This window comes from Zootoca vivipara, chromosome 4 (genome assembly GCF_965207765.1).
Source record: "Zootoca vivipara chromosome 4, rZooViv2.hap1.1, whole genome shotgun sequence".
Classification (NCBI taxonomy): domain Eukaryota; kingdom Metazoa; phylum Chordata; class Lepidosauria; order Squamata; family Lacertidae; genus Zootoca; species Zootoca vivipara.
The window spans coordinates 33,182,258-33,193,939 of NC_142587.1; the positions used below are offsets into that span (position 1 = coordinate 33,182,258).

General features: G+C 42.3%; 1 protein-coding gene across 1 annotated transcript; it reads left to right on the forward strand.

Annotated features, from left to right (window-relative positions):
• The first annotated feature begins 358 nt into the window (after positions 1 to 358).
• LOC148685894 (interleukin-5 receptor subunit alpha-like) lies at positions 359 to 11,426 on the forward strand. The gene is made up of 8 exons (XM_088668983.1): positions 359 to 422; positions 1,599 to 1,725; positions 3,131 to 3,263; positions 3,353 to 3,534; positions 4,156 to 4,283; positions 5,955 to 5,981; positions 9,550 to 9,676; positions 10,981 to 11,426. Exons 2-8 carry the CDS (start codon positions 1,638 to 1,640, stop codon positions 11,025 to 11,027), a joined length of 732 nt encoding a protein of 243 aa, XP_088525109.1. The 5' UTR covers positions 359 to 422; positions 1,599 to 1,637; the 3' UTR covers positions 11,028 to 11,426.
• The last annotated feature ends 256 nt before the right edge of the window (positions 11,427 to 11,682 follow it).

Genomic DNA, 11,682 nt, shown 5'->3' on the forward strand with positions numbered 1-11,682 from the left:
GGGGATGGACCAGATGCCCCTACCAACTTTAGGGCTCTTTGATTCTATTATAAGGAAAGCATTAGGTGAAGTATTAACTCAGTTGGGTTATTTATTGTACATGTTATTCTTCATGAACCTTAAAATCACGATCAGCAAAACATTTTGGCAAGGACCTTTCTAGGGTTCAGTGGGCCTGTTTAGGGTGAATTATTCTTCATGTACCATCAAAAACATAAGGAAGTCACCAGAAGTAAAAGAAAGTGCTCCATTGTACTTTCTTGTGCAATGGTATTGAAAGCGAAAAAGGAAATTCATGAAAGACTGATGCAACACTTCTCATGGGAACAACATATATACCCTCATTTTCTCAGTAAAGCACATTTTGCAAGTGCACTACCAAAGCTTCTCTCAACTACACATCTCTCTGAACTGAGGAGGAGGTAAGAATAACACCCCACTCAGCAGAAAAGGGGGGTACATTTACAACCTTTAAAACAAGCTTGATGGAGAAGGGGTGGGCAGCAGCAACAGTAGTTCCAGTAACCCCACCACCCAATCCCTATCTTCTAACCTTCCATATGCTAAGTGCCCAATCCCTCCATCAGCATGGCAGCAGCCACCAGTCTTGTCCCACCCCAGGTCTTTGCCACTCATCATCAAAGTTCAACCCCCCCCTTCAAACTCCCATTGTTTTGGCCCTCCAGAATATTCACACAGACCCAAACAGGTGCTTCAATCTGTTATGCCAGTCTCAACATCCCTGCCATCCTTCTGACCTCAAACACACAAACACACACACACACACACACACACACACACACACACACACACACACACCAATCCTCTAAGCTGCCAAAACTGTTCAGTTGCAAGTTCTACACTCTCTGTACCTTTAGATTGCAGCAGTTTCTTGTTGGAGAAATTATTTCAGGTTCATTTGGTCCTTGCTTGTGGGGGGAAAAGGTCACTGCCATGTTCTTTGAGTATTTCTTTCTTTTCTGCCTTTCATTGCTCACATAAGCAGTCCCCATCAATGTATTTATTTGTATTCAAAGATTTATAAATGGCACTTCCATATAAAATATAGCAAGCACAGCAGAATGCTACAAAAAACATGATAAGAAAACTGGCTGGTAAATAATCTATCATCTATCTATCTGTCTGTCTATTTGTCTATCAATCATCTATCTACCTATCTTATTAGCCAATAAACCTATCTAACAAGAAAGAACTTTTTTTTAACTTCAGTATTGCATGTCCCATTGAGGGAATGTTATAGAACATTAAAAAGAAACCTTCTTTATAAAAGCTACTGAACACAAAACACAGTAGCCATCAGAGTTGTTTTGTCCACAGAAAGTCTGCACAAAGTCTTTCATTTGCACAACAGAACTTCTCCCCTTCTCTCCTTTCCTAACACACCCCACAAATCTGTTCTGGAGGCTTTGCTAACCCTCCAACCCAGATTTGGGGAGGGGACAGGAAAAGGGGGGGCAGTTGTGTTACACAAATGAAAGTCCTTGCGGTGCGATAACAGAATGGCTTTGCAGGATACTGCTCAAAGGAAAAATGTACCAAAGGAATGAAATAAAAGAAATCCCCCTCTTTCACTTTAGGGCTCATTCCTCCCCACTTATAAAGAAAAGAAAAATAGCATGGTAGCCACACTAGGATTTGCTGACACAGTTCGGCTCATTGTTCTGTTGTACTCTATTTTCTACAGAACTTTTGCACAGGAGGAGGGTAAGTACCGGTATATATTTTCAAGTTGATTAGCAGGTTATATTGCAGATTTTAATATTGCACAGATCAAAGTGGCTGGGTGCATAAGAACTGACTACTTTTGGAAATAAACATTGTCCAAACCTGTAAAAAATATTATTCAAAGCTTACTTGCAGAATTTTTTTCAAAAACAGAACAAAATACATCAAATGATACATCCAAAACATTCATGCACTGTTTTGTGCTGTCCAGTAACTTCATCACATGTTCAAAGGTTACATTCAGAGTAACAGGATACATCCGAGAAACAGAAAACACTCAACGGGTAATCACTGACCCATTTAGGAGCTTAAGAGTACCTTAGAAAACTGTGGGGGGAAATCCATGTTAGAGATACACATTTCTCCATTCTCCATGTTAAACCATCATTAATACACAGGCATATCCTCATTTCTGTGTAAATAAAACCAATTACTGTATACTTAACAGATGGTGCCAGCATATATGAGTCATTCATTACTATAGCAGCATGTTTGAGTCTACAGTATCTGAGTCATTCTAGGCAATCATACCTACAGAAGTACAGAACTGCTGCCAGGGTATGCATAATTCTGATGACAAAGGGATGTGACATGGGGTTAGCACTCTGACTTCATATTGAGTGAATTTAGAACACCATAGGGTGAACATTGCCAATGGAACTTGTAGTGGAATGTCACTTGACCTTAAAAAGGAAACACTTTCAAAGAAACATAGAAATGTAGGGTTGGAACGGACACCAAAGGTCATCAAGTATCACCCGCTACAATGCAGGAATCAGAGCTGAAGAATCCCTCACAGATGGTCATCCTATCTCTGGTTAAAAGTCTCCAGTGAAAAAGTTCTTCTTCATGTTTAGTCTAACCTCATTCAAACTTATAGGATGAGCACATTAACTCTTCTCAGAAGAACCCATGCAGGCAGCGGCAGAGCTAGCCGATCGGGCACCTGGGGCGGCGTGTGTACCCTGTGCCCAGGGGCGAGGCCATATGGGGGAGGACACTCTGTGGGGGCCCTGAGGAGTCTGCCTGCCTCCTCCCACTTAGCCGCCCTACAGCTGAGGGGGAGGCGGCGGGCAGGCCGTTTGCGGCAGAGTGGAGCCTGCAGGTGCCCAAGCCACCGAGTCACTCCCAGGAGAGACGCGTGGCTTGGGCGCTCTGGAGGCCCTGCGGTGAGTACTGCCCAGCATTTTGTCACCCCCCTCAGTGGTGACACCCAGGCGGACTGCACCTACCACACCCCCTTCCTCTACCCTTGCATGCAGGTACTCAGACTCAGAACCAAAGTCATATATATAGATGACACATATATGGGATGATGATAAAAGTACTCTGAGCACTCCAATTCATCTTACTAAACATGATCTTTCCTACTTTTTCTCCCCAGGACTGGAAGGGACATCAGCTGAAAATTTATCCTGTGTCATTTCCACAGTTTATGTTACCTCAATGGATTGCACTTGGGAAGCTGGCAGGAATGCTCCTAATGATGTCCAGTATTTTCTAAACTTGATATATTAGTAATCAATTTCATTTGCTAAATGGAGGTGGGGAAGGGAATGGTATGCTACTCCTGGTTGGGTTTCTAACAAAATATTTTTGCATGCAGCGAAAACGATGGAGAAAGCATTGAATGTCCCCAATACAAAAGTAATGAACTTGGAAGACATGTTGGGTGCCATTTTCCTAATGTGAAAGTTCCTGAGAATCATATTACCCTCAGAGTGAATGGATCAAGCAAAGAATCACCAATTCAGACTTTGGATCACCAAGCCTGGCCTTTTGATTATGGTGAGAGAGGGTGGAGTGTATCTGTTTACTTTTTTTCTGCCAGCAGTACTAGAAATCTTGATATAGCTATAAATCTGGGATGGGAACATGTGGCCTCAATATTAGATTCTGACTCCCATCGCCACTGATCACAGGTTAGGTTGGCTGGGGTGGGGCTGCTGGGAGTCCAACCACATCTGGAGAGTCAGATGCCGTGCAACCCTGCAATAGGCCTTTAATTTAAAATGCTTGTAAAATTAACATTAAACAACCTCAAAAACGTATCTGACTGCATCTACATCACAGCTTTGTCAGTGGCAAATACACCCACCCACACCCTGTACCCTTGCATGACCTCACACCATAACATTCCTGGCTATAAACCTGGCCACACTCACCCATAGTGTATGTGAATCTGAAATCTTTAAGAGAGGGATAGAAGACTCACCACTCTAATGCCCTTGTAATCTCACACCTCTCCTAATGGCAGGTGACTCCAATCATGTTTTGAAAAATGTATTCTTTTTAAACTAAACTGTTGGAAGTGTTCACAAACAATCGTTGAGCTTGCTGGTGATGTTTTTTTAATGAAAGAAGATATATAAAACCAACCCTAACCTAAGATTGGTAATTTCATTCCAGAAAAACTTGCCCCACCACAAATTATCACTGCGAATTGTCGTGAACTGCCATTGTATTGTAAAGTAGAATGGAAACGTCCTCCAACTGCTACTACAAATGCAGATTACTGTTTCAAGTACCAGATAAAGGTAAGAGGCCATTGTGGTTCTCTTTGTTGAATTGTTTTTGGTCATCTTTGCTCGTCCCATGTGCATATCTCAAGTAGAAATCCAAGGGGTGGGGACCATTTCACATTCTGAAATATGTCCAGCTTTCAAATGTATATAGAATTCCGTTTTAGAACTATCCATGTCTGCTAGAATCAGTGACAATTCTTGAAATAAACAGAATAAGATTCAGATTTGTTCAACTTCCATGTTAGAAAGGCTAAGACAAAATGTGGGTGAATAGAAGCAACTTGCAATGATTCACAGCAGCGTTTCTCAACCGCTGTTCCGCAGCACACTACTGTGCTGCGAGACGCTGGCTGGTGTGCCGCGACTTGCGGCGACGAGAAGGGCGATTTGCATTGTCACAGAGAGAACTACCGTACCTATGTGCGGAGAACCTTCTCAGCATGGCTGCGTTTGAGCGCGCCCTTCACAAGATGGCGGCGATTCCTGTCATAACCCACCTGCCTGCCCCGCCCGCACCACCACCACTCTCCGCTCTCTCTTTTATCTCTATGGTTCCTCCTCGAGCGTCCCTTTGACTTAGTTGTCTATGGTCTTCCGCACCCAATCGAAAGCCGCCGAGCGCTCCCCCTCCCCTACTCACCATCTCTGCAGCCGCAACCTCAGCCCAGACCCCCCAGAGAGGAAAAAGCAGCAGAACCCCCAGTATCCCAACATGCACCGCAACCTCGGGACGGCCCAGCCGGGTTCGACGGGAGGAGCGGAGCCACGTGGAAATGAAACGATGCATTTTGTAACGCATAAAAATCACACAGGGACTCCATAGGTGCAAAGAGAAGAGCCTCTTTTGTCCAGCCAGCATCCAAACTGTCACTCTGTCAGGGAGTGAGCGGCCTCTTCGGCGAGGAGCACGTGCTGGCAGAGAAATCAGTGGCTTGTGAAGCCTTATTAGAGGAGATTGCAACCAACACAGCAATTGGCAAGTGTTTCTTACATAATTATAGTCAATATAGGGCGGCACAGAGTTAAATTTTTTAAACTTTTTTAATGGTGGTGTGCCGCGTGATTTTTTTCACGGAACAAGTGTGCCGTGGCCCAAAAAAGGTTGAGAAACACTGGTTCACAGGATGAGGAAAGTTCTATAGAGAGCCGAAGAGGGGAAAGATGTTGCATGGGACCCAGTACTGCTACTCTGGGATTGGTGAGGCACATGAGGAATCAACAAGATTCAACAAGATGGATGGGCTAAGATAAAAGGGTCTAGCTAGCCCAGGACCTGCAGTATAGAATTACCATCAGCAAAATCCCCCAAGCCAATCCTGTTTGTCATGTCAAACAGTGGAGCAAAGAAAAGATTGGGAGGAAAGTTAAACCATCTACCCCAGGCATCCCCAAACTGCGCCCCTCCAGATGTTTTGGCCTACAACTCCCATGATCCCTAGCTAACAGGACCAGTGGTCGGGGAAGATGGGAATTGTAGTCCAAAACATCTGGAGGGCCGAAGTTTGGGGGTGCCTGATCTACCCACAAGTAAGTCACACACGTAATCAATTGCTGTTGAGAACTTTTGCCTTCCTTGCTGATTAAAGTACCCAGCTGAATTTGTGAAATCAAGCATACTTTGAAAAAAGCACAAAGAAAATTTGACACCAGTACCAACTAAAAACGTTACCTTTTTCCTTTAAGGATGAACTGAGAAATGGAATTATAACAGTAAGTATTGTTACTTTATATAAACACTTACACATGGGGGGAATGAATTTAGGAATGAGACAACCATCTGTATGCTGCAGTGGGTTACATATTGGAAGAAAAATGGGGTATAAATGGGCGGTATAGTAAAATTTGGTCACAACATTCTGAAATAGAGCCAGTCTAGAAGTTTTTTTTTTTATAATAAATTTTTATTGGTTTTTCAAAATAACACAGAAGATACATAATCATGTTTTACCACCCTCTTCCACCACCACCACCCCACAAGCTCCCTCCTGCCACCAGAGAACTCCATGCGGGGCGGATAGTCGAAGGCGGACCATTTTGTAGCTGGGTTTCTCCCCTCCCCCCTTCCCCCCTCGAACCCACTCCTGCCACCAGTGGGGCCGAGTCACAGGGGAAGATAGGGCTGGGTATCCGCCGCGCTGACTTCCATACACTTCTTACCACAGAAATAAAAGATTTAAAAAAGAACAGAAAAAGAAAAGAAAGGTAAAAAAAGAAAGAAAGAAAGAGAAATAAAAATAAAAATATCATCAATTCAATTCTTAATTACTTAACATTGTTTTGGTGACTTCCCCGATTCTCTCCCCCTTGATTTTCATAAATATTCATCACTATTAATAGCGGTTTCATTATTAAAGTTACGAATCAAACTTTTTAGACCTCAATTCCAACAGCTAATCATTACCTTTATACTTTAACTCTTATTTTAACTCACATTATACACATCTTCTCCCTCCCCCCTATCCCACAGAGCCCCCTCTGCCACAAGGAGCCCCATGGGTGGTGGGCATTTGAAGGTGTTCCATTTTATAGCTTGGTTTTTCACAACCTCCCCCCTCCCCTCCAAGACTCCTCCCTGCCACCAAGAAGCCCTAGAGCTGAGAGAGGAAAGAGACTGCGGGCCACCAAACTATTTAAACAAATTGTCATTTCCTAGTAGCTAGAAAACCATTATTTTCCCCCTTCTAAAACATTTTTATATATCTAATATCTTATATTTCTACCCTTGCCTAATCTTCCTCCCAAGAGAACTTTCATAGGATTACCCTTAACTATTTCCTTTATATTAATTTCTAACCTTGATTAATCTCTAATTCCTCCTCCCCCGAGACTTTCCCCCCATTTGATACAGCGAGTCCGTAAAACAATCCATATTCCATTTCCATTTTTTCTACCTTACTTATGCTTCAACCAGTCTTTCATCCCACTCCTTTTCTGTCCCATTTTACTACCCCAAAATTTCTCTTCTCCTCCTTCTGTCCCTTCCTCTCCCCGGACTCCCTCCCTTGCCTATTCACAATTTCCCATGTTTCCCATGACATCAATTTCAATTCTTGTTCCTCCATTTCAACAAGATCAGGACTGTTGTAGCAGTCCTGATCTTCCATTTCTTCTTGTTGGGCATCCTCTTCTTCCTCCTCTTCACCATCTTGTTTGTCCTCAGGAATTAGTTTCCCATTATCTGAGTCTTTTTGCAAAACTTTGTTCGATTCCTGGCACTGCTGTCTATAATCTCTTAACTGTACACTGAACTGTTGCTGCCCGATTTCAAGGTCCTCCACCAGTTTTAACAAGTTTAACACTATTGTCTGGAAAACAGATGCTCCGGATGTTGACATTTCTTCTCTCTCAGAGGCATAGATAAGAGAACAAAGAACAATGGAGTCTCAGGCTTCCGGTAGAAAAAGAATCCAACATGGCCAAAAAGCAAATCCCAAAGTTCTAATAATACAATCTCTTCTCTTAGCAGCCTAATTCTTTAAATTTTATTTTTGACAGCTGTCAAAATTCAGCGCCTCGCCGACTCTCCTGGGGTACCGGGTCCCGGTTTGCAGAGGAATTTCCCCCTCAAAATCTCTTGCTTCCTCAGGGTCTTTTTTATTAAAATCTTTTTTTTCCCCTTCGCCCTGCCTCCGGTGGGGAAGTTCTAGTCTTTTCTTGGTAGTTGTTAATATTCTATAACTTTTTCTCCCCGGCTTCGGGTTCACACACCGCCTCTCAATTCATCAATGGGTAGAGACCGACTCCCGTTTTTAAGTCTCTTTCCCTGTCTCAATTGCCCAAATTCGCGTCCAAATTAAGATTTAATAAGACCAACTCACATTTGTCTTAATCTTTTGGGAGAATTGGCCACTGTAGCCATGCAGTCCTGCAGCGTCGCACCCTGGAGTTAGTGATCTAGTGTCTGCCGCGTCGCAGCTCCAATCCCGCCGCTCTTGGGGGCTCAGAAACCAAGCCTTTCCGGGGTGAGAGCCGCTTTGGACGCACCGCCAGACAAATCTGGCCCCAAGATGCTCGACTTGGGGATTTTGAGGGAATCCGCTTTCGCTGTAGCGGTTTTCCCTTGCTCCAAAGTGCCGAGGTCCGCTCAGCTGAATGGACCTCCAACCGCCATGGCGTCCCAACCAACCGGAAGTCCTAGAAGTTCTATCTAGGTGTCTTTATCTCCTTGTTTGTTTTGTTTTTTATCTGCTTTGCTTTTGCTTTGGTTTTTTTTTTATGTCTTCTACCCTGGGTTAATGATAGATGGCTGGTGAAAGAGGCAGAGAAGGGAAAATCTGCCAGGGTGGGAGACTGGGAACATATAGAGGAAATCTCTCAGGTAAGACCTGGGAGGGTCCACCTCCTTCTGTGTGGGACAAAGGTTAAGAGAGAGGCCTTTGTATCCTCCACCTATTTCTATATTTCTATTTCTATTATTTCCCCTTTTTCTTTTTATTCAGATTAGTTTGCTTTTTAATGTATGGCATAATGAAATATTTCAATAAAAAATTCATGGCAAACCCCCTCCCCACAAGAGGGCTTTGGAGAATCACAGAAGTAAGGCTGTGGACTATAGTTTGAATTGGCTATGCATCCTCAAGTACAGTCACTCGGTTTAAGTACGCCTCGGTTTGAGTATTTTCAGTTTAAGTACTCCGCGGACCTGTCTGGAACGGATTAATCCACTTTCCATTATTTTCAAAGGGAAAGTTCGCTTCGGGTTAAGTGCGCTTCAGGTTAAGTACGGACTTCCGGAACCAATTATACTCATACCTCGGTTAAGTAGTCTTCAGGTTGAGTACTCCACGGACCGTCTGGAACGGATTAATCCACTTTCCATTACTTTCAGTGGGAAAGTTCGCTTCAGGTTAAGTACACTTCTGGTTAAGTACAGACTTCCAGAACCAATTGTGTTTGTAAACCGAGGTACCACTGTAAATCTAGGGAGGACCACAGTTTTCCTCTCTCTTGCCCCTAAGTCAAACATATTGTGGCTTTTCTTGAGTTTCGACTTCTAATCTCTTAATAGTAGTTGTAAAACTGAAGAATTATTAATATCCTGCTACTGAGTATATTTACTTAAAAGGCAGCCATAGTGATTTTCCAGGGGGAAAGTATTTTCCAATTAGTGACTTAAGGCAGCAGCTTGTTGAATGCTTTTTCCCAAGAGAAATAGCCGTCTTCACAGTGGAATTGGGTGGGCACCACTAATACTATTTTAAAAATCAAATTGTTGAATGCAATTTGGCATGTAACTTCACTTACAAAGGAATAAATCAGATCAATATCCTGCTTTTAGGAAAAAACGGGGAAAACCTACCACTTGTTTCCAAAAGATAAAGAATACATATTGAAGCTTCGTGCAGCTGGACAGTATTGCACCGTTGGAGAAAAATGGAGTGACTGGAGTGAACTAATTAAATTTGGTAAGGTTACAGGTTTTTTTCTCCAAGTACTTCTTCCTTTGGCCTGATCTCTATCATTCTGCCTAAGTGGCTAACACAGGTTTGAGAAGTGCCTCTATCCGTTCAGGAAACAAGGCGATCGAAAATGGGGTTTTGTACATTAAACAACATCCTTGGCATTGAGAAATATATACGGTTTGTTGTTGTTTAAAAAATCATAGTTTAATAAACAAAAACAGCTTATCCTTCCAGTTTCTAAGACTTACAGAAACCTGTGTCAGGCATCAGGGAATCTGATCCCCCCATGGTAGGCTGCCAGGAATAGACAAGGAAAGTTCTTACCAATGTCTTTTTTTCAATATTCACAGAGAGAGGCTTAGAAATGCAGCCTCTTGGAGTAATGGCATTGCTCCGAGTAATCTCCACCCCTCTCTCTCCTCAATCGTCAACAGCACCACACACCTTACGGTGGCCACTTAGGGCCATTTGTCTCTGAGCCTTTTGCTCTCCTACTTTCACTGCTCACCAGTTTCTGGGAGAAGGAGGGTCTGGAATGCTTTCTAGTAATAATTTGTCAGCCAGATGTTCTGCCGCCTCCTCCTCCTCTTCCTCCTCCTCCTCTCCCATTATTTCCCAACTTTGCCCTTCATCTGCTTCTGAGCCGTTACTTTCCCCAAACCACTGCTGTAAATCTATACTGTCTTCCTCTTCTCTGGAAGGTTCAGGAGGAGGGGGAGGCAGTCTCCACCATTCCTCCTCTGTCCGGTCCCTGACAACTTGATGTCGGTTGAGTCTACTCACTTATCATTTATTTATTTCATGAAAAATGTACACTGCTTGCTTGTAAATGAAACCTTAAAGCAGTTCACACGCACACACAAATTATTTATTAAATTTCAATACCACCCTTCAGCTGAGGTTCACCGGGTGATATAAAAATATAAAGTATATAAACACAAAAATATGTAACATAGTAACAAAATACCCCCTACAGTTTTAAAGGCCATACATTGTTTAACTAGCCACAGGAATTTAGTTTGGTCACACAAAATCCTCTCCCAGTTCGTCAAAGCTTCTTTATCTGAGCAGTGTAATTTTGAACCAGAGGGTGAGTCATTTTGTTGATCCTACTGTTTGGAGTCAGAAAATTTCAAATGGACAGTCCCCTTTAACTCCAATGGGATTATTCCAGGGTACAAAGTTTGGAGCTTTCACTTTCCAATAGGTGAAGGCTGCAACCCTTGCTTTACTTATATGAGAGCATTACCCCTTGCTATTTTGTAATAAAACTTGCTGTTTTGCAACAATTGTCATTTGATTTTCAGGATGCAGAAAGAAACCCGGAAAGAACACATACACCTGTGAAGGTTAAAAACTCAAAACAATGGTAAAAGATGGATCACATCAACAAAATATTTCCAATATTCATGCAAGTCAAGAGTTTAAAAACTTCTGTGGAAACCTGAGACCTGAAGATATAGGGTGGTGTACAAATTTAATAATAATAATAATAATAATAATAATAATAATAATAATAATAATAAATCGCTGAGATTTCTTGCTACAAGTGGGGTTCATTAACATGTCAGAGTTCCATCATGAAATGTATCAGGTTTAACAGTATGTCACAGATCTCGCAGGTAAAATATGATTCTTTCAGGGTTATCCATATTTCATATATTTTTGTACTATAATGGAAGATCTGTATCTTATAAAGTTTTCAGTTTTTGTACAATGGATAACCAAGCAACTACCAATAAAGAGATCAAGAGTTATGCAAACAAAATGTACCTGATGTTTCGCTCAATGATTTGGAAAAGGGACAGGTTGAACTATTTCTTAAATGATACTCACTTATTTTCCTTTAACCCGGTCGACCCAAATCAGATAGTTGGTGTGACTGTGGCTGCCCATAGTACCTATCAGGGCCATATTTGACATAATGCAAGTTAATTCAACCAGGGTGTAACAGGTGTATTATTTATTTGAAAAAATTGCACACCTTAAAATATCCTTTAACTGTCCTT